The sequence below is a fragment of the Chiloscyllium plagiosum genome, unplaced genomic scaffold, assembly GCF_037043375.1.
Source record: "Chiloscyllium plagiosum isolate Xiang-an unplaced genomic scaffold, Cpla_swu_hap1 HiC_scaffold_43, whole genome shotgun sequence".
In the NCBI taxonomy this organism is placed as follows: Eukaryota; Metazoa; Chordata; class Chondrichthyes; order Orectolobiformes; family Hemiscylliidae; genus Chiloscyllium; species Chiloscyllium plagiosum.
In genome coordinates this window covers 3,237,529-3,260,288 of record NW_028270181.1, presented here as the reverse complement: position 1 = coordinate 3,260,288, position 22,760 = coordinate 3,237,529, and the positions used below count along the sequence as shown (strand labels likewise).

Here is a 22,760-nt window from a genome sequence, read left to right as displayed (position 1 = left end):
TGGAATCAAACCCAGGTTCCTGGCGCTGTGAGGCAGCAGTGCTGCCCGCTGAGCCACCGTGCTGCCCTCTATGACTCTATGGCCAGGCAGTGCATTGCAGGTCCTAACCACTCATTATGTGAAGTAGGAAGAACGGCAACGGACAATATACCATCAGGGATACAATTCCACGAGTAGTACGGGGGCAGAGGGGCCTGGATGGGTGTGTGCACAAATCATTGGCAGGGCAGGTGGAAAGAGCAGTAAATATATACTGATCTGTGCTTTACTGATAGGGCATAGAGGACAACAACAGAGAGGTGATGCTGAACTGAGAAAAGACATTTGTTGCTCTCAAATAGAACATTTGACACAGGAGAAGGAAAAGGCCATTAGATCCTTCAAACTGGCCCAACCTTTCTGTAAGGTCATGGCTGATCTGTCCCAACTCCTGATTAGTACCATCTCACCACAGCCCTCAACTCTAAAAGGGCACCTCCTGTTTAAGTGCCCTTCCTCAGTGATGGAGCCTCCAACATTTTTCAGGGGGGGTCTCAGGGATTCAGACATTGACCCCCCACAGGAGGGGGGGTACACTGCGCACGCGCCACTGCCACATCCGGGTCCTGGGCTCCGGGCGGGGCTATTGCGTCATCGCGTCAGGCCGTGACCGCGGACGTGGCAGCGCCGGAGACTCCGAGAGACCGGGAGCGGGCCCCACACCGACACCGAGACCGTGACCGACACCAACAGACAGGGCCGGGGCTGCAGGCGGCGGTGAGTGACTGACTGACTGACTGATCGATCGAGCCAACAAGCCGGGGGCCGGCCCGGGAGGAGAGAGTGGGGCACCTGGCTCACCCACGGCGCCGGCCTCTCCCTCTCATCCTGGGCCCTGGCGGAAAGGCTGAGCTGTCGGTTCCGGCGCCGCCTCCGTCGCCCCTTCACCCGCTGGCGGCGGAGCGTCTGTTCCTGTGAGCCGTGTTCCCTTTCCTCAAACACCGCAGTAATCCCCCACAATCTCTCCCCCCCCCCCGTAATCCCTAATAACCCCCTTAAAATCCCATAAATCCTCTCAGACACCACAATAACTCCTTTAAAAAACCCTTCATCCACTGCAATTACCCCTTTAAAATATCCAGTGCCCCCCCAAACTTTGCAGTTATCCCCAGAAACTGCAATTACCCCCAACAACCTACTTTAAAAACTCAGTTCCCCAAAACACAGCAGTTATCCCCAAGAAAATCCCAATCAGTGCGATTATCCAGAAAGCAATACAATATTACCCGTATTCCCTATACAAATCTTTTTCCAAAGACTCCTCTCATCTTAATTGTGTTCTAAACATGCCCATAATGCCAAAGAACATAATTGTCTCCCAAACCCCAATAATACCCCTGTATCCCAGTTACACCATAAATACTTGAATCTTAAATCGTCCTCCAACACCCCAAATACTCCTGACAGCAATACCATCCCACCACTGTTCCCTTATTCCCAACAAATCATATCGTCTTAACAGCACTATCCCTCACTGTTGCCTGGTATCTGCTGTTCTAATTCCTACCCCTACTCTTTTTCCCAAATATTCTGCTGCCTAATGGTAATCGGTAATCCTTCTTCACTCCTTCCATGTCTCCAAAATAAACCAACAAAATTGATACTTTCAGTGACGAATCCAATCCTCGTGACTGCATTATCCTCAAATGTCCTTTGCACCCTAAAATACTCAGTCAACTGTCAACCTTGACTATTGAATCTGCAGTTTCCTTGGCATCCAATCAAAAGGCAGTCTTTTGAGATCAATCTCTCTAGGTTTGAACTAGAAGGTTCTGTGTTCAAATTCCAATGCCGTGATTGGAGCACACATTTCTTTTTTTTTTGGTATCTATCATTCTCTCAGATGGTCTTATGTGAAAACTTTACAAATGTGTTAAAATGTAGGAAATGCTTCTTAGTAATGCTGTTTGAATCATGAATATGACCAGGATGCTTGTGAGAAACCCTCTGCTCTTCATAAGTGTCAAAGAACTTTTTAAGTCTACCTGAGAGAGCACTTGGGGCATATTTTTAGCGATTCTCCAGAAGGACAGCACCTCAACAGTGCAGCACTCTCAAGCAGTGTGGTGGAGAATCAGCTTGCATTTTGTGCTCAAGTGGCTGGAGTGGGATTTGTACCCACTACCTGTTGACTGGGATGAGAGAGCTATCCACTGACGCATACCTATTGTTCTTATTCCACTTTATTTATGAAAAGAAAGCTTTTTTTGTCCCTGATCAGTTTTCTGTAAAACTGCACCAAGGTTTCCACTCACTTGAATGGATAGTAAATTGATCAGTTCTAACAAAACCCCAGTGACAGATCTGTTTACCATACTGAAAGTTCAGGATTGTCACATAGTTTGACTGGTGAATTCCTGAAGAAGGGCTTATGCCCGAAACGTCGATTCTCCTGTTCCCTGGATGCTGCCTCACCTGCTGCGCTTTTCCAGCAACACATTTTCAGCTCAGTGGTGAATTCTTTTGTCAAGCTCGAATTATATTGCAGCCAAGTTTTGTCAGTTGCGTAGTCGCAGTGAATCGGGCCAGGCGTGACTTACTAGCTAAACTAGACACTCTCGATATTGATAGCATAGTCCCTGTAAATCCATGGCTGTTTGATCACTGTCCATTGCACTCATCCATCAGTTTGAGGATTTTCTGAATTGATGCATGAACCCCAGCCCAATACTTGTCATTTCAAGTCACTGAGTAGAGAACAGACAGGGAGCTTCCACTGAAGTGAAAATTGTTATCCATTTCACCACAATGTATCTTACAGATAGGAACTTTCTGGATGGTTGTATTTCAGTCAGTAGCTGAGGTTTGAAGTAATTTCTTATCTGATCTGAGGTTGTGAATGACAGTCTTTCAGTTAGTTGCTTCACTCCCCCAACCCCTCCCCCCTTTCAAATATTTATTCAAATCCCTTAAACAAGTTTGTACTGAACCTGTTTCCACTGCCCTTTGAGGCAGCATATTCTTGAATGTTATATTTTGTTGCATTAAAACAACTCTCTTCATTCACTGGTGCCTTTGAGCAATTAGCTAACCTTCAAATCTCACATTCAGACCTCCAGCTTGAAATGATGGTGGGTTATCTACTGGGTAGTGAACCAGTGATAGAAGGCCCATCAAACCACATACCAATCAGGCAGTGGTGAGGCAAGCAGTGAATCCTCCAGTGGAATTGAGATCCCAGATCCCAGATGTCTCACCAACTGAGAGCTGCCATTACATGGCATAAAATGACTGTTTTAAAATCACCTCAATCTGGATAACAACTGTTGACGGTGGCAGTTTACCACTACCTTCTTGAGGGCAATGAGAGATGGGCAATAATTACTGGACCAGCCAGCAATGCCTACACTCTGTGAAAGAGTACGAAAATTCAACTGGTGAGAACAGATGAGGTTCTTAAGTGGTTCTGAATCAAACTTAAAGTTGGCAGTGGGACAGGAAAGTCCACCTGGTGGAGACAAAGCTAGCAAGGTTCAGTTATGAGCATCACCAGCCTAAGTAAATGCCAGTCCGCCTCCAAGCTCATTTGCAGAGAGAGGACACTGTTCCATGCATTGTCTCTGCATTCCATGCTGGTCATAGCCAGTCAAGGTCTCCAACAATCTCCACACTAGTCTCCTGCACTCTGCTCACCTTCAGTTCGTTCCACATCCTTTCACCAGTTGAAGTGCTGCCACATTGCTTTTTGGTCCGCCATTTGTTCTTGGTACTGTAGCATTGTGATTTTCTTTTTAAAGCATCTGTCCTCTCCTCTTTCATGGAACACCTTGCACTCCACCTATGCAATCTCCCCCACTCTACATCTTGCTCATTCTTTACTCTCTGTAGACCATTGGTAGCAGTGCCTCCAATTGTCCCTTTCTGCTGTCTGAAGTTCTCTCCTGAAATTTCTGTTTTGCCGCATTTCTATGTGCCATCCAAAGCTTTTCCAGAAGCTACCAATTTATCCAACTTTTTATAAAATTGCTTCCAAGTTCATTTTCCCCTCTAGTGAAGTGCAATCTCTATTCCTGATGAAGGGCTCTTGCCCGAAACGTCAATTTTCCTCTGGGATGAGAGAGCTATCCACTGACGCATACCTATTGTTCTTATTCCACTTTATTTATGAAAAGAAAGCTTTTTTTGTCCCTGATCAGTTTTCTGTAAAACTGCACCAAGGTTTCCACTCACTTGAATGGATAGTAAATTGATCAGTTCTAACAAAACCCCAGTGACAGATCTGTTTACCATACTGAAAGTTCAGGATTGTCACATAGTTTGACTGGTGAATTCCTGAAGAAGGGCTTATGCCCGAAACGTCGATTCTCCTGTTCCCTGGATGCTGCCTCACCTGCTGTTCCTCAGATGTTGCCTGAACTGCTGTGCTTTTCCAGCACCACTCTAATCTAGAATGCAAGTTAATGTTTTATGATTTTAATCCAAAGTTTACCCTGGAATACCAACGCAGAGCTTGATAGTAAAAGTGTCTAGATTTGCTGCTTTAATACCCCCTTTCACCTGGAATTTTAGTCACTTTTTCATATTTTGTACTGTCTTCACTAGCCAACTATAGTTTGAATTAATGTATCAAAGAAGGCTACATTTAAAAATTGCTTGCTTTTAAATGATGTAAAATTTCAAGCATTCATTGTTGAAGGAATCACTACTTACTGCCATTTTCTAATCATAGTTAAGATATAAAATAGCCCATGTTCTCTGCTTATTGAAGTGATCATTAGGAATGTATATTACTAGGACTGTGAAAGGATGTGACCCATTAGTCTGAGTCTCATTGAGTTCAGTATCCAGTGGTTGAATTTTAGTATTCTTTCACAGAGTGTAGGCATTGCTGGCTGGTCCAGTAATTATTGCCCATCTCTCATTGCCCTCAAGAAGGTAGTGGTAAACTGCCACCTTCAACAGTTGTTGTCCAGATTGAGGTAATTTTAAAACAGTCATTTTATTGAAATAACAATTAGTGTGCTAAATTAGTAATTGCACTACAGAGAGGTTATTAAAAGAATTAGGACTTTATATCTGTGATCTTGCTGTTGTTTTGTTTCTGATTTGCATCTTTGGCAACACCTGGAGAACTGTGTGCAGTTCTGGTCTCCAAATTTGAGGAAAGACATTCTGGCTATTGAGGGAATGCAGCGTAGGTTCACGAGTTCAATTCCCGGAATGGTGGGATTACCTTACACTGAAAGACTGAAGCGACTGGGCTTGTATACCCTTGAGTTTAGAAGACTGAGAGGGGATCTGATTGAGACATATAAGATTATGAAAGGATTGGACACTCTGGCAGCAAGAAACATGTTTCCACTGATGGGTGAGTGCTGAACCAGAGGACACAGCTTAAAAATACGGGGTAGATCATTTAGGACAGAGATGAGGAGAAACTTCTTCACCCAGAGAGTGGTGGCTGTGTGGAATGCTCTGCCCCAGAGGGCAGTGGAGGCCCAGTCTCTGGATTCATTTAAGAAAGAGTTGGATAGAGCTCTCAAAGATAGTGGAATCAAGGGTTATGGAGATAAGGCAGGAACAGGATACTGATTAGGACTGATCAGCCATGATCATATTGAATGGCGGTGCAGGCTTGAAGGGCTGAATGGCCTACTCCTGCACCTATTGTCTATTGTCTAGTATGTTACAAAGCAGACTTATTGCACACTACCAATCATGCTTAAGTATTTTCTTTCTGTTGTGCCCTCCAGCTTGTTCTCTCTCATGCTCTCATTATCTGCATTTTTACTTTTCATTGAGCCATCATTACTTCCTCTTTCCAGTGCATTATTGTGTGCTGGTGTGGTTCTAGCATTTATTATTTATGCCACATACTGTTTTCCATGTTATCAGGACAAAAAATTAAATCGCAGAGATACATTCATGAAACTTTCACATTCCTTTGAGTTTGAGACTGAGGTGATCTGATTGAGGGTTTTAAAAATATTAAGAGTTTGTTACTGGAAAATGATTTCCTCTGGAGAAGGGATCAAGACAATGACTTTTGAACAAAACCATTTAACCTGGGAATCAGGAAGTACTTTCTCACACACATGAAGGGCTTTGAATGTTGGCAGAATAAGTGTTTTATGTCAGTTAATGTGAAACTGAGGGAAACGATTGAAGTTGAGATAGGGACCAAAATAATTAGAGTCAGGGCTGAATGGCCTCCTATTCCAGTTTCAGATGGTAACCATCAGCTGCAGCTGTGCAGTATTCTAAACTGTTAGTGAAGGGTGTGTGATGTTTATTACAGTGAAAACAGGTTGCAATTTAATGTTTTAATACCTTCCAATTTCACTGCACAGTGTTCTTTCCTTTTTAATATGTATTCTAGAAATCTAGTCTTTTTCTTGCGCATACTACAGACTGTGTTTTGAAGGAGTGAATTTGAGAAAATAGTTTTTAGACACAGATGAACTTGCGAATTCATTTAACTAAAATTAAAACTATTCTTCAGGAGGGGCAGGGGAATGGGGATAATCTTGTCAGCACAGTTGGGCAATCTGTAGATCTGGCTTCTATTTTTGAGAAGAATGGTTGTTAATTTAAAGTAGCATTGCTGGTCACAGGCAGAGATCATCAGGTTTCCCCTTGCCCAAGGGCATTGTGAACCTGTTAAAAGTCATATCTCCCCTCTCATCCAACGACAATGATGTCTTTAAGCAGGGCCAGTCATATTGAAGTATTTTGCCAGGTTTCAAATTGAGTTTAAAGCAATAGATTTTTAAATCTTAATTAAAGTTTTATTGGGAATGCTAAATAAATAACTGCAGCACGCATTAGGACTAAGGATAAGGGCTAGAATATAAATCTTCGATAAAACCTGAAGTTGTGATTTCTTATTTTAAGTGAGATATTAATCCAACATCAGCTCATTAGTTTTTCAGGAATGTTTAGAACAATTATGAGCTTAGTACATCATTTCAAACCCAATACATAAATTCACACCTCTTTTAATAAAATAAAAGTTGAAAGCTTTTATTGTTCGGCCTAAGAGTGTAAGTTGAAAAGTGTGGTGCTGAAAAAGCACAGCAGATCAGGTAGCATCTGAGGAGCAGGAGAATCGGCTCTCGCTCCTCGGATGCTGCCTGACTGGCTGTATGTTTCCAGCCTCAACAGGTTTTGACTCTGATCTCCAGCATCTGCAGTCCTCACTTTTTCCTGAGTGTAAGGATGGAAGTGCTCATCAGTTCAATGATTAATTGTTTGCAGTCTGGGAAACTTAAACAGCAGTATAGGTTCATTATCAGAAACATTGAATTTCTGTGTATTGGGCAAAAGCTTTAAGTTACTGTCCGTTTCAGTGGAGAAATAACAATGGAAGGTGACAGTTCTCCCAGCGTTCTCACTGCAGATTGAGGCCGATATTGTTCTATCTATGAAGTTGTGTTCTAGGCAGCAAGTGTTATTAAGCCGTTGGCTCATTGTTTCATTTGGATGCTGAGATAATGTTGGTAATCTCAGCTTTTCGTTGTTTTTATTCATTCATGAGATGTAGGCTTCATATTTATTACCTATCCCTCGTTGTCCTTCAGAGGTTGAGCTACCTTCTTGACCTGCTGCACTTTATTTAGAGTAGTTACACCTACAATGTGATCTTCTCTACATCGGGGAGACCAAACGTAAACTTAGGGAAGTGTTTAAGGATGATATGTTGGATGCAGAAACTGGTGGGGTGGTAGCTGAGGACAAGGGGGACTCTCTTTATTGTGTTGGGAGTTGAGGGTGGTTTAGAGCCTTGAAACGGGGAATGGAGATGATGCAGTGGAGGGCTGTCTGGATGACAGGGAGAAAAAAAATGTTCGCAATAGGTGGACATCTGTAATGCTTGCGAGTGGAATGTCTCTTTGTCCAAGCAGATGTGGCGGAGGAATTGGGAGAATGGGATGGAGTTCTTGCGGGATACTGGGTGGGAAGAGGTGTAGTCCAGGTAGTTATGGGAGTCTGTGCGTTTGTAGTAAACATTCATCTGGAGACTGTCACTGGAGTCTTTTAGAGCTCTGTGTACTGTAGGCAGCAGTTGAATAGCAAGGTAAGTTGCAACTATTTCATAGAGGTTTGAGCTACACTGGACGTTCACAGTCTGTCTGCTTCAGTTTCTTCAATGGTGTGGTCCCTGTGGGCATAATTCGATCTGTTGCTTCAGATGAGATATGAAATTTCTCTTCCTGATTTTAAAAAAATGGCCTAATTCATGGGCTTGTCAAAACTGGTGTAGACAGGAGCTTGCAGTCATGTTAGTACTGCACTGTTGTGGAATAAGACTATTACGTGAAAACTGAGTGAGAAACACTAAAAAGCTGGAGTGCAATGTGTAACATTAGTAGAGAGTATTTTCAGTTAGCAAGCTGGTTGAGACTCTGTTCTACCATTACAGTAATAGGTGCCTCACCATCTGGTAGACTCTTGGATTTTAAAATTATAATTGCAGAATAACAGTGAGCAGTATTCTTACCAATACGATTCTGTAAAATTGTGGATGTTTCTGAGTGATGATGCCAAAAACCTAGAAGTATACCTTGTCAAACTTTGCATGTTTCAAACCCAAAAAAAACTCTCCACCATTCTTCAATAACCTGAGCATGAATGAGGTAATGAATGAAAATTTTAGTTAGATTCTCCCTCTTGGCAGTTAAAACATCAAGTTTATTTGTGATGGATGAACCTCAAAGTCTTTACTTGGCATACGTTGTCAACTTTTATATGTACAGTGCACCAAGTTAGTATATTTTCAACTTGCTTCATTGACTGCTTTTGAGTGAGAAACCTTGTTAAACATGAGGTTTTATAAGATGGTTTTTACTCAGGACTGTTGTCAATTTGGGATAAAATGGTGGATGAAAGGGATTGTATGATTTGTTCTGAATTTTGCTGACAACAAATCTGGGAGGTTTATGATTGAGGAGTGTGGGGATGGGGGTGTTTCACTTGGAAGAAGATGCAAGGTGTTCATACTTGCAGACAATATCAAAAGCATCTCTGACAATGGATAGACTGTTAGTCTGCCAAGTCTCCAGAAGTGGAGGTACTGGTGTTGGACTAGGCTGGACAAGGTCAGAAGTTACACACCACTAGATTATAGTCCAACAGGTTTATTTGAAATCACAAGTTTTCGGAGCCCTGCACTTTCGTCGAGTGACAAAGGAGCAGCGCTCCAAAAGCTTGTGATTTCAAATACACCTGTAGGACTATAATCTGGTGTTATGTGACTTCTGACCAAGTCTCAAGAAGGTGTTGAGAATGACAGGCTAGTAAATAGTTGGACTCTTACCCTCTATTCAGTTCCAGTGGGGTTACATTTCTAATCAGCATATCAAGCTGGATAAATCAAGCAAAGAACAGTGGTACTGGAAGTCTGAAATTACTGGAGAAACTCAGGTTCTGGCAAAGCCTGAGGAGAGAAAGCAGAGTTAGTGTTTCAAGTCCCATGACACTTCTTCAGAACTTATACTTGGTAGTGTGGATGAGCAGAGGGATCTTGGTGTCCATGTACACAGATCTCTGAAAGTTGCCACCCAGGTAAATAGTGCGGTGAGGAAGGCATATGGCGTACTGGCTTTTATTGGTAGAGGAATTGAGTTCCGGAGTCCTGAGGTCATGATGCAGTTGTATAAGACTCTGGTACGGCCGCATCTGGAATATTGTGTGCAGTTTTGGTCGCCATACTATAGGAAGGATGTGGAGGCACTGGAACGGGTGCAGAGGAGGTTTACCAGGATGTTGCCTGGTATGGAAGGAAAATCGTATGAGGAAAGACTGAGGCACTTGGGGCTGTTTTCACTAGAGAAAAGAAGGTTTAGGGGTGACTTGATTGAGGTGTACAAGATGATTAGGGGGTTAGATAGGGTCGACAGTATGAACCTTTTCCCGCGTATTGAGTCGGGTATTACAAGGGGGCATAGCTTTAAATTAAGGGGGGGTAGATATAGGACTGATGTTAGGGGTAGGTTCTTCACTCAGCGAGTCGTTAGTTCATGGAATGCCCTGCCAGTAACAGTGGTGGACTCTCCCTCTTTATGGGCATTTAAGAGGGCATTGGATAGGTATATGGAGGATAGTGGGTTAGTATAGTTTAGGTGGGCTTGGATCGGCGCAACATCGAGGGCCCAAGGGCCTGTACTGCGCTGTATTCTTCTATGTTCTATGTAACTGAGAGCAGCGAGGGGAAAAAAGGTCTATGTATTGGGTGGGTGGTGAGCAGATAGGCAGAGATGGAACCCACAAAAGTGATAGATATGTGTGTGTGCCAGAAATAAAGAAAAGCTGATGATGGGGACAGTAGGGAGGATAACTGACCAAGATTGCCATGGTGGCAGCAAGCGCAGGATCAGCTGTGCTGAAAGCAGCCCATGCCATGACAGGGCCTGGTGTGTGGGGGTGGGTAAAAGGTATTGGCAGGATCTAAAGTTATTGAACTCTTCATTTAAGTCCTGAAGGCTGCAGTGTCCCCAAGCAGAAAGTGAGATGCTAATCTTTCAGCTTGCACTGAGCCTCACTGGAGCATTGTAGCAGGCCTGGGTCATACATGTTGGCCAAGGAACACAGTGTGTTGAAGAAGCAGGCAACTGGAAGCTCTATCATTTTTTTGCAGATAGAACAAAGTGTTCCCCAAAGCAGTTGTCTATTCTTTGTTTCATATCCACAATGTATACAGCAGTACATTGGGAGCAGCAAATCCGATAGACAAGATTCAGTAAAGTGCAAGTACAGAACAACCTCGGTTATCTGAACATCAATTATCCAAATTTCAGATTATCCAAACAAGATCAAGGCCCTGTAAATTTTTAAAATTAAATTTCAATAAAAGCACAGCGAGAGCAGGCAGCCTGGGCTGGCGTTGAGAGCAGGAACAGGGCCACCTCGGGAACCGTGATCCTGCTCTTGCTGCCGCCATGGCAACCTTGGTCAGTTATCCGAACAAAATACTCCCCGCCTGTCTCGTTTGGATAATCGAGGTTGTTCTGTAAATCGCTGCTTCACCTGGAAGGTTTTTCCAGAGCTGTGGATAGTGAGGAGCGAAGACTTAAATGGGCAACTGTTGCACCTTCTGCGACTCCGAGGTGGTGCTGACAGGGTGTGGGGAAATATTGCGCAATTGTTGGAAAGCACATGAGGTTAAAGTCTGGCCTCTAGCACCTATTCATAAAATGACCACAATCACTACATTGTCTGGAGTACTTTTGTAGATTGGCTTCATGATTTATTATTAATATTGCATGTTTTCTAAAATAAAAATGTGCAAAAAGCTAGGAGTTTGTTCTTGTTACAGTATTTTTGAATGTTATTCAATCAGGGATCAAACTCTGAACCTTATCTAGGCTCCATGTCTGCAAAAAGTGGTATCAGTCATAAAACACCTCCCTTTCTTAACAAAAAAACATTAAACTTGTGAAAAGTGGAATTACATATTTTGAGCTTTTGTGTCTAAGGCTGTATCACTGAATTATTACTAAAGGCCAGTGATGGTTTGTGAGCTTTGTCAGGATCCACGGATTGAATATCCAAGTAACTCCCTGCAGCAGTCTTTGTAGCTTAGATAGAGATTTGTTCCTGGTTTCAATTTTTGGGCAGCAGGTCTATTAAAAGCAGTCTAATTCGGAAGGTATGAAACAATTAACTTAAATTTTGACATCCTCAAACTGATGACTAAATCTGCTGACTTAGATAATGTTATCAAGTTCTTTCTCCTTTTACTGCGCCACAGGACAAGGGTTATTTTGAATCTTGCAATTCACCGATCAACTGATCACAAACCTTTCATCATCCTTAATTATGCTATATGTTTCTGTTGAGGTGACTGTTCAGTTTCGCTTTGCTATATACTTGCAGTAATTCCAAAAGTTTAAGGTTGCTTGTGCACTCTGAACATTATTGATAAAGTTTTCTTTTTATCTGTGCTGCTTATGAATTTCAACCTGGAAAGTTGACAAATTATTTTATCTTGAACATCCTGCAAGATTGATTTTGATCATTTCATGTTCTGAGTGGCCATGTTATTGTGCAGCAGTACCTGATTTGGGTCACTATTGAAATTTATGGTGTTCACATTGAGTCATGGATATAGTTTTCATCTTCAACTTAGTTGATAGAATCAGATATTAAGCAGCACTATGGCATAAACTGACTTTTCACTTGTGAAATGCATGATTTGCTTACAAGACTTAAAAACCACAGAAAGAGGTCAATTAACCCATTACGTCTGCCCTGAGCAGAGCATTTAAACAGCTCCCAAGTTAATGATAAATGTTTTTTGATGAAAACAATCAGGATATTGGAAACACTTCGTGATCATCTGCGCTGTGGTTAAGTGAACAGCTGAGTACTATTGCTGTTTTTATATTGGTGCAAATCAATTCCACATCAGCCTCGGGGTATAATGTAGGAGATTGACACTCAGGTTCTGAGCACTGCCTCTGCTTGAATACAGGGCAGCCAAAATCCTCAGTTTGTGATTGACCGTCTCATTCGTTTTCATCTTCTGAGTCCATTTCCAAATATTTTGGTAGCCATTGTGCTGTCCAGTGAAACATTTGAAAAAACTTTGTTTACAAAGTTGGACTGCATCGCTTGTTCTTTTACAAAAATCATAAACAGCAATGTGAAGAGTGGAATAGTGTGAGCAATTTCAAGGGTATTTGTGTTGAGCCATTCAATTTTTAAAAATTCATTCATAGGATGTGGATGTTGCTGGCTGGGTTGGCAATGTTCCCAATCCCTAATTATACAGAGGGTAATTAAGAGTGATCTTCATTACTGTGGGCCGGTTATTACATTGCTGAGCTCCGTGATGCTAGTATGTATTATAATGGACTCTTGTTGTGCAGTGAACTGGTATATTTGTTGTTTCATATTTGTGGTGCTATAACAAGCTGAAATTTTTGGTTGGGAGACTATTTTGTTTTAATGGTGCACTAACAATATTGATGTAAACCGCATTGAAGATGGAGTAACAGGTTTATAGACCACATACTTGTTCCCTGAGACAGTTAATGGTTGGGTTCTCACACTGAGCACAGGCTCAAAAATTTACTTGCTGCATTAGCTGCAGAATGATGCATTGTAGGAGTAGATTTGTTCCTTTCTTAAAAGTTCTACATGGCAAGTATTTTTGTTAGTGAGGTATTATGACTGGATTGTACATTTGAGGGTGAATGTAATCCAAATTGTGTCCTTGGATCAGTGATGTTGAGAACATGAGAACCTGTAGTCCTTTTCTTCACTTACTCTACATTTTACTTTGCTGTTCCTTCAGTGTTGTGAAAGCTAGTATTTCTAAATAAACCTGTTGCACTATAACCCGGTGTTGTGAGATTTTTAACTTTGTCTACCCCAGTCCACACTGGCACCTCCACATCATGTATTTTATATGACACCTTTCACAGTCACAGGATGCCTGAAAGTGTATTACAATCAATTAAGATGTGTAGTGGTTGTTCATATAGGAAGCATAGCAGCCAGTTTGTACACGGCAAGCTCCCAGTAAAACCAATGGATTAATAATCTTTTGAACGATGTTGGTTGAGGGATAAGTATTAAGGCCATAAAACCAGAAATTATATCAATCTGCCCATCGATTCTACTCTGCCATTCGACCATGGCTGATAGGTTTTTCAACTCCATTTTCCCACTTTTTCCCCTTAACGTTTGATCCCATGGCAATCAAGAACATATCTATCTCTGTCTTACATGCACTCAATGACCTGGCATCCACAGCCCTCTGTGGCAATGAATTCCACTGATTCACCACTCTCTGACTGAAGAAGTTTCTTGTTATTTCCATCATACAAGGTCTTCCCTTTACTCTAAGGCTTTGCCCTCAGGTCCTCATCTCTCCTGTCAATGGAAACAACTTCAAAACGTTCAACCTGTTCAGGCGATGAAGTATTCTGTAAGTTTCAATCTGATTCCCCTCACATCCTTGTAAACTCCATTGAGTATAGTTCAAGTCCTTGAACGTTCTTCTTCTGTAAGCCTTTCATTTCTGGGACCATTCTTGTGAACCTCCTCTGGACCCACTCCCAGGCCAATACATCCTTACTGAGATGTGGGACCTAAAATTGCTCATAATACTCTAAATATGGTCTGACCAGAACCTTATAAAGCCTCAGAAGTACATCCCTGCTTTTATATTCTAGTCGTCTTGAAATGAATGACCACATTGTATTTGCCTTCCTAATTACTGACTCAGCCTGTAAGTTTACCTGAAGAGAATCCTGGACAAGGACTCCCAAGTCCTTTTGTACTCCAGATTTCTGAATTTTCGCCCCATTTAGAAAATAGTCCATGCCTGTATTCTTCCAACCAAAAGTGCATGCCCTCTCACTTTCCCACATGTTTATTTCATCTGCCACTTCTTTGCCCATCCTCTGCCTGAATCTTTCTGCAGCCTCCCTGCCTCCTCAGTACCACCTGCCCCTCCACCTATCTTTGTATCATCTGCACACTTAGCCAGAATGCTCTCAGTTCCTTCATCCATATTATTAAGCTTGACAATGGGGGCTGCTTATCGGCTCTTCTTTGACATGTTTTTTTAGATTAGATTAGATTACTTACGGTGTGGAAACAGGCTGTTCAGCCCAACAAGTCCACACCGACTCGCGGAAGCGCAACGCATCCATACCCTTACATTTACCCCTTCACCTAATGCTACGGGCAATTTAGCATGGCCAATTCACCTGACCTGCACATCTTTGGACTGTGGGAGGAAACCAGAGCACCCAGAGGAAACCCATGCAGACACGAGAAGAATGTGCAAACTCCGCACAGAGAGTCGCCTGAGGCGGGAATTGAACCCAGGTCTCTGATGCTGAGAGGCAGCAGTGCTAACCACTGTGCCACCATGCCACCCCTACAGGACCTCTTTAAATTGATTTAGATCTGGAGCAAAATTAGGTAATTTCAATCCCTGCTTGGTGGTATTTACTCCATTGGGAAACTCAGTAGCTGGGAGAACCTGCCTGCCAATCCCAGTCACCTTTTCTGATGGTGCATCAAGTACCTGATGCTCTCATACCTACCTGCATTAGCTGAACTGGTTTGGTTGCAGTACCTGAGATGGATTACTTAACTTAAATTTAAGACAGAAATTATAATTAAGAGCATTTCTTCTGCGAGGCTAGTACATCTTTACCACAGAGGGTTGTCAAATCTGGGTGGTTGAATATTTTTGAAGCCTATGATACATATTTTTAATATAAGGGGATTAAGAGTTGGGGAAATGGCAGGAAAGTGGAATTGAGGAATATCAGAGCAGCCATGATCTCACTGAATGACTGAGCAGACTTGCTGGATCTGAATGACCCACTTGTGCTTTTGTGTTTTATGGCCTGACTCCCAGTCTGGACTGAGCTAACGAATCTCAGTGAAAGTAACGATGCCTTCAGCGAATCTGTCATGGAGAGAGATTTTGCTCAGGATTTCAGTGCCTCATTGCCGTTCAGTGAACTTGTGTTGCGGCTGGTTTAGAGGCAGCCAAGCAACCCAATTAATTGTTAACAACTTGTATCCATACATATGCTACAATATTTATATTGATGTTTATTTTAGGCCCGGTCCTAAGACATTAAACATTGGTGTGACTGATTTGTTTCTGTCATTCTACTTTGCAACTAAATGTGTTATTTGGAGTTTGTGATTTTGCTTGTTCACACTTGTTGCCCCTTCGTGGCTACAAAATACTTAATGGAGATTTAAGTGGTAACCTGCATGTGTGCTAGTTTTCTCACTTTCTAATTTACAATGACTTGGAGCTACATTTAACATATTTTTGCAACTCTATTGTTGGTGTGAAGATGGATCAGCCTGTCAGGTCACAGGATGCTCAAATGGAGTGGAAAGCAAGAGTGACATTCTTTGTATAGCAGCTTGCACAATCTTCTGAACGTTTCTCAGAACTTTGCTACCATTGAAGTTCACTTTTGAAGTATGGTCAACGTTGTAGTAATGTAGGAAACCCAAAGTTAATTTGCACAAAAAAATCCGATAGAAACCATTAAGATGGTGACTGAAATATTTTTGTGCTCTTGGTTAAGGGAGATGGACAAAAGGCGGGGAATTATAGACTGGCTAGCTTAAGCTCTGTAGGGAGGAAGATGCTTGAGTCTCTTATCAAAGAAGAAATAGCAAGGTATCTAGATTGAAATTGTCCCGTTGGGCAGGTGCAGCATGGGTTCATGAAGGGCAGGTCATGCTTAACAGGCCTTTTGAAATTCTATGAGAACATTTTAATCAAGGTTTACAACCCAGTGGATGTGGTATACCTAAATTTCCAAAAGGCCTTCGACAAGGTGCCGCACAAGAGGCTGCTGCATAAGATAAAGATGCAAGGTGTTATGGGTAAAGTGTCAGCATGGATTGGGGATTGTTTGATTGGAAGCAAAGACTGGGGATAAATGAGTGCTATTCTGGTTGGCAATCAGTAACTATTGGTGTACTTCGGGGATCAGTGTTGCGATTGCAACTATTTACAATTTATATAGATGATTTGGGGCCACGTGTAGTGTGTCAAAGTTTACAGATGACATTAAGCTGAGTGGCATAGCAAAGTGTGCAGAGGGCTGTGAAACTTTGCAGAGGAATATTTAGCCCGGCATGGTGGCTCAGTGGTTAACACTGCTGCCTCAGTGCCAGGGACCCGGGTTCGACTCCTGCCTTGAGCGACTGTCTGTATGGAGTTTACACATTCCCCCGGGTGCTCCGGTTTCCTCCCACAATCCAAAGATGTGCAGGTTAGTGTGAAGTACGTTAGTTAGGGATAAATGTAGGGGAATGGGTCTCGGTGGGTTATTCTTTGGAGGGTCGGTGTGGACTTGTTGGGCCGAACGGCCTGTTTCCACACTGTAAGGAATCTAATCTAATATAGATACTTTGAGTGGGGAAATGTCAGGCAAATGGGACACAATGTTAATAAATGTGAAGTCATCCATTTCGTAGGAGTAAAAGTTGCAGCATGCTGTTATGCAGAGAGAGCCTTGGTGTCCTTGTGCATGAGTCACAGAGGGTTGGCCTGCAGGTACAAGTAATTAGGAAGGCAAATGGAATTTTGCCCTTCATTGCTAAAGGGATTGGGTTTAAAAACACGGAGGTTATGTTGCAGTTGTACAGGGTGCTGGTGAGGCCACACCTGGAGTACTGCGTGTAGTTTTGGTCTCCTTACTTGAGAAAGGATGTACTGGCACTAGAGGGGGTGCGGAAGTGGTTCATTAGGTTAATTTCGGAGTTCAGGGGGTTGGCCTTTTGAGGAGAGACTGAGTAAATTTGGATTATATTCATGGGAATTCAGTAGAATGGGGAGGATTTTATAGAAACGTATAAAATTATGACAGGAATAGATAGGATAGATGTAGAGAGGCTGGTTCCTCTGGCAGGTGAAACAACGACAAGAGGGCATAGCCTCAAAATTAGGGAGAGCAGATTTAGGACTCCATTGAGAAGGAACCTCTTTACCCAGAGTGTTGTAAATATAATTCCACTGAAGTATTTGATGCTGCTTTATTAATCACTTTTAAAGTTAAGATAGATACTTTTTTGAAAAATAAAGGAATTAAGGGATAGTTGGGAAATGGCGGGTAAGTGGAGCTGAGGTTATGAGAAGATCATCCATGATCTGATTGAATGGCGGAGCAGGCTCAAAGGGCCAGATGGCCTCCTGCTCCTAGTTCTTGTGTTCTAACCCAAGCCAATAGTGTTAAGAATTAATATCTCTTAATGCTGGGAGTAAAGTGGCAAAACAGAGGACTAAGGTTGAATATCCACACAGGTGATCAATAAAAGAACAAGGATTGCTCATTATTATAAGTCTAAATGTTGCCTTTGGGGGATAAAGTTTGAAACCAAATAGAGTGATGGAATAAGATGACTGATTTGCAAGTGGAAGTTTGATGTATGGAGTTTGCAGAGGATGAGAAAAGTGGGAGTCCACAGTGAGAGGGAGAAGATGGAGGACTGTTATTGCAAATGATTTGTAACTTGTGAAGGTTTGAGATAGGAATGTCAATGAGCAGATTCTTGGTAGTAGAGTTCATCGGATTGGGGAAGGCTTGTTCTGTGGTTTTGATGGTCAGGTAGTCGAGGTAGTGATAGCCTAACAATGTTCCAGGGATGCAAAGGAATGGTCTTGTAACAGTTGAGAACGAAGTAGGAAATTAAGTTGGAACAAAGTTAGAACTGACCGGTTACATTTCTGGGTAAAGAAATAAACTTGCTTCTTTGCACGTTATTTGAGCAGTTCAATTGAATTCCAAAGGGACTGCTTTTGAGATTTGTCTTCACTGCGCAAGGCCTGTCACTAACGGTGTATAGCCTATCATTCCCTGAATGTTTCTCACCGGGAGATTTTAAAGTGCTTCTGTTCAACTCCTCATGACGTCAGAATGTAAGAAACCATTGGAATGGAAGCCACCAAAGTTTGACTTGAAAATTTTATGTTCTGATTACAAATATTATCATTATTCTAATTTCAGGTAAAACCATTTTGGGGATGATCCTGGTTAAATAAGGATGAATCAACAGGGTCACATGGCATCTTATGGGCAGCCCCAATCTGGTTACCAAGGGTACCAACAGTTCGGATACAACAGTCAGCATACGGCGGGTGTTCCAACCTCTCAATATGGACCATATAATGGACCTGTTCAAGGTTACCAACCAACTGCTGTTCCACAAGGTTGGTATTATAATCAACTGGGAGGTATGAAGTAGAATTGTTCCAAACATCTGGTTTGCTCTGCTATTTTCTCATGTACAGTGTTCAATTTCCACTTGACATGCACAACTCTGTATCTTTCTGTCTCCCTCTACCTCTTTTGGTCTTCCTGTCTCTCTCCACGTTTCTGGGAAATTGATGTCAAAAAGAAGTATGAGGTGATGTGGAAAGCGATGTATGTTAAAGCTTCTATCAAAACAAATTAGTCTTTCATTTAAAAATTTCTTTTCAGTGTAAGCTGATCATACTTGTATTACAGACAGATTTAATTAGAAATTCCATAGAATCCCTACAGTGTGGAAGCAGGTCATTTGGCCCATCGAGTCCACATCAACCCTTCAAACAGCACCCCACCCAGACCCACCCCCAACCCTATCCCTGCAACCCTACATTTCCCATAGCCAACCCACCTAGTCCAAACACCCCTGGACAAGACGCAACTTAACACGGCCAATCCACCCAATCTGTGCATCATTGGACAGTGGGAGGAAACCATAACACCAGGATAAAATCTACGCAGACACGAGGAGAATATGCACGCTCCATATGGACAGCTGCCCAAGGTTGGAATCAACTCCGGGACCCTAGCACTATGAGGCAGCAGTGCTGACCACTGAGTCACCGTACGGCCCTGTCTTTGGGTTTAGGGATGGTGGGTGTAGATCATTTTATTTTTCAATTACTGCTTGCTAAACAAAATCTCCGCTTAAAAAGACAGGGCCTTACAGTTCTACAACATAGAAAATGGCCCATCGGCCCATCTCATCTGCTTTGGTTAAAAAAACAAGTTTGTGGGTGTACGCTGCCTAAAACACAAGTCTTTCTTTTTCAAGATAACGTCATGCTTCCCGTGAACTAGCAATTATAAACCCCGTTGATGGCGTAAGTAACCCAGTCCACAGTGACCAATATATTTCTTACAAGGCACATACTGTAGGATCATCTAGAGTGTTTCACAATGTGCTTTCAGATCAGGTAGTTTGGGTTTAGTTTAAAAATAAATATTTTATTGAGGGTGGTAAACCTTTACAGAAGGTTGACACAACAGCAAGTGAACAACGCAATATGAAGCAGAAACCAAAGTTTGAATCAACCAAAATAACACAGCATTTGGAAATGACTCGAGATCTTTCTCAGAACATCAAATGAATTTTGGAAGAATGTAAGGGGAAGATGTCATACGATTATTACAAAGAGGAATAATGGATTGAAGGAACTCTGGTCTCGAGAGACTCACCCTTGTTTCATCACTGTACGCAGGATAGTAGTCCTTCCAGACTGGAGATGTAGCTGCTTAGGTCTTCTAATCGCTTTCTCTGGTCCACTTCAAATGTGGAAGCATAGAATTGGGTATGTAGTTACATTTAATCCAGTGCTAAATGTTCCTGATAATTCCTCTGTCACTGAAGGTTTTGCGGTGAATAAAGGTCGACAAAATTTGTATAGATGCAGTGTAATAAAGTGTGTGGTTATAATTATGGTCGAAAATAATTCGCTGGAAAAGCACAGCAACTTAGGCAGCATCCGAGGAGCAGGAGAGTTGACGTTTCCGTCAAAGCCTTTCATCAGGAATGTGTGGGGAGGGAGGGGATTGAGAGATAAATAGGGTAAGAGTGGGGGAAGGTAGCGGGAAGGCGATAGGTGGATGCAGTGGAGAGGGTGGAGTGGAAAGGTGGGAAGGAAGGTCGATAGGTAGGGCCGGGCAAGAGGGCGTGCAGAGTTGGAGGGTTGGATCTGGGATGGCGATGGGAGAGCTCTGGAAACTAGTGAAGTCCATGTTGATGCCCCATGTGGTTGAAGGCAGAAGATGAGGCATTCTTCCTCCAGTCGTCAGGTGGCTTGGATTTGGCGGTGGAGGCGGCCCCGGACTTGCATGTCCTTGGTGTAGTGGGTGGGGAGTTGAAGTGGTCGGCCACAGCGGTGGGGTTATTTTGTGTGTGTCCCAGAGATGTTCTCTGAAACATGCTGTAAGTTGGTACCCTATCTCCTCAATGTAGACGACACCACATCGAGAATAACAGACACAGTAGATGAGGTGTTTGGATGTGCAGGAAAATTTCCATCGGATGTGAAAATATCTTTGGGGCCTTGGGCACAGGCGAGGGGGAAGGTGTGGGCACCCACAACTGCTGATACCAATCACAGCATCGACTTCCATTTCCAAATGTTGCTGCTACACATGGACTGTGAAGTCTGAGCAGAAGAGCAACAGTTAGCAGGAGTGTTGTCATAGTGAGATTGAATCTGTGTTCCCAGTGCATGAGCCTGGTGTTACGGATTATTAATCCAATGGTGTTACTGCACTGTCACTGCTTCCACTAATTGCAGAAAGAAGTATGTAAATTGGCATTTTGGAATAAATGTTGTTTGTAATAACTTCGGGAGATTTGTTACATTCCCTGTGCATATACTGCTGGGTCTCATTAAGTGATGTGTTGGACCTGATTTGTGGTTGTGACCTACGTACAGTATGTTCAAAAACAATGTTAACTTAACATTAATTGTTATCAGGGCTAAACCTAGTGAATCATCAAATCAGTCTGCTCATCTTTTGACCTCTGCAGATTTATGCATTAGTTTATAATTAGTTTATAATAGTCTCCTACATTCCTTTCTGTTTTATTCTAGTTGTGTGCTTTGTTTTAGTTTGCAGTTTGGTGGCACACTTCCCATTCCCTAAGACCTTCCGAGCTTTCTATTGCATGTATTTGTTGCCTCCTCCAAACTCCTTCAGTAACACAGGAGTGATTCCATCTCTCAGTCGACTACTATCCAGTCCTTCAAGGAGCATCCCGTTTAGACCCAGCTTCCTACCCTATCCCTGTAACCTGGCATTTACCATGGCTAATCTACCTAGCCTGCACATCACTTAGATGTTATGGACAATTTCAGCGTAGCCAATCCACCTAACCTGTGCATCCATTGTTTTGACCTGCGGAACACCACTCACCACTGACCTCCAGGCAGAATACTTTCCATCTACAACCACTCTCTGCCTTCTGTCAGCCAACCAATTGTGAATCCAGATAGCCCAATCTCCCTGTATCCCATACCTCCTGACTTTATGACTGAGCCTACCATGGGGAACCTTTTCAAATGCCTTGTTGAAGTCCACATACACCACATTTGCTGCCCGACCTTCGTCGACCTGACTTGTCACCTCCTCTCACGACCTGGATGAGGGCGTAGAAGGGTGGGTTAGTAAATTTGTAGACAACACTAAGGTCATTGGAGTTGTGGATAGTGACGAATGAAATTGTAGGTTACTGAGAGACATAGATAAGCTGCAGAGCTGGGCTGAGAGGTGGCAAATGGAGTTTAATGCGGACAAGTGTGAGGTGATTCACTTTGGTCGGAGTAACCGGAATGCAAAGTACTGGGCTAATGGTAAAGATTCTTGATAGTGTAGATGAGCAGAGAGATCTCGGTGTCCGTGTACACAGATCCTTGAAAGTTCCCACCCAGGTTGACAGGGTTGTTAAGAAGGCATACAGTGTTTTACTAATAGAGGATCGAGTTCCGGAACCATGAGGTTATGCTACAGCTGTACAAAACTCTGGTGCGGCCGCATTTGGAGTATTGTGTACAGTTCTGGTCACCGCATTATAAGAAGGATGTGGAAGCTTTGAAAGGGTGCAGAGGAGATTTACTAGGATGTTGCCTGGTATGGAGGGAACGTCTTACGAGGAAAGGCTGAGGGACTTGAGGCTATTTTCGTTGCAGAGAAGAAGGTTGAGAGGTGATTTAATAGCGACATATAAGATGTTCCTTATGCTATCCCTGATCATTCTCTTATTCCTCACCTATGAGTAAAATGCCTTTGGGTTCTCCCTAATCCTTCCTGCTAAGCCTTTCTTGTGCCCCCCTCTCGGCTCTCCTCTGTCCACTTGAGCTCCTTTCTAGCAAGTCTGTAATCCTCTAAAGTGTTGCGAGATCCTTGCATCCTCCACCTTAGGTAAGCTACCTTCCTCCTTTCGATGAGAGGCTCCTCTGTTCTCATCATCCAAGGCTCCTTAATCTTATCCCTTCTTAC

At 42.7% G+C, this 22,760-nt stretch overlaps 1 protein-coding gene across 2 annotated transcripts in view; it reads left to right on the top strand.

The window, feature by feature from the left end:
• The first annotated feature begins 642 nt into the window (after nt 1-642).
• Nucleotides 643-22,760, top strand: part of LOC122541948 (protein transport protein Sec24C-like) — a 74,150-nt gene continuing 52,032 nt past the window's right edge. For both annotated transcript variants that reach the window (XM_087982433.1, XM_087982432.1), the window contains exons 1-2: nt 643-756; nt 18,486-18,688. In XM_087982433.1, coding sequence (XP_087838559.1) covers nt 18,523-18,688 — 166 coding nt within the window. In that variant the 5' untranslated portion in view covers nt 643-756; nt 18,486-18,522. The remainder of the gene's footprint in view (nt 757-18,485; nt 18,689-22,760) is intronic.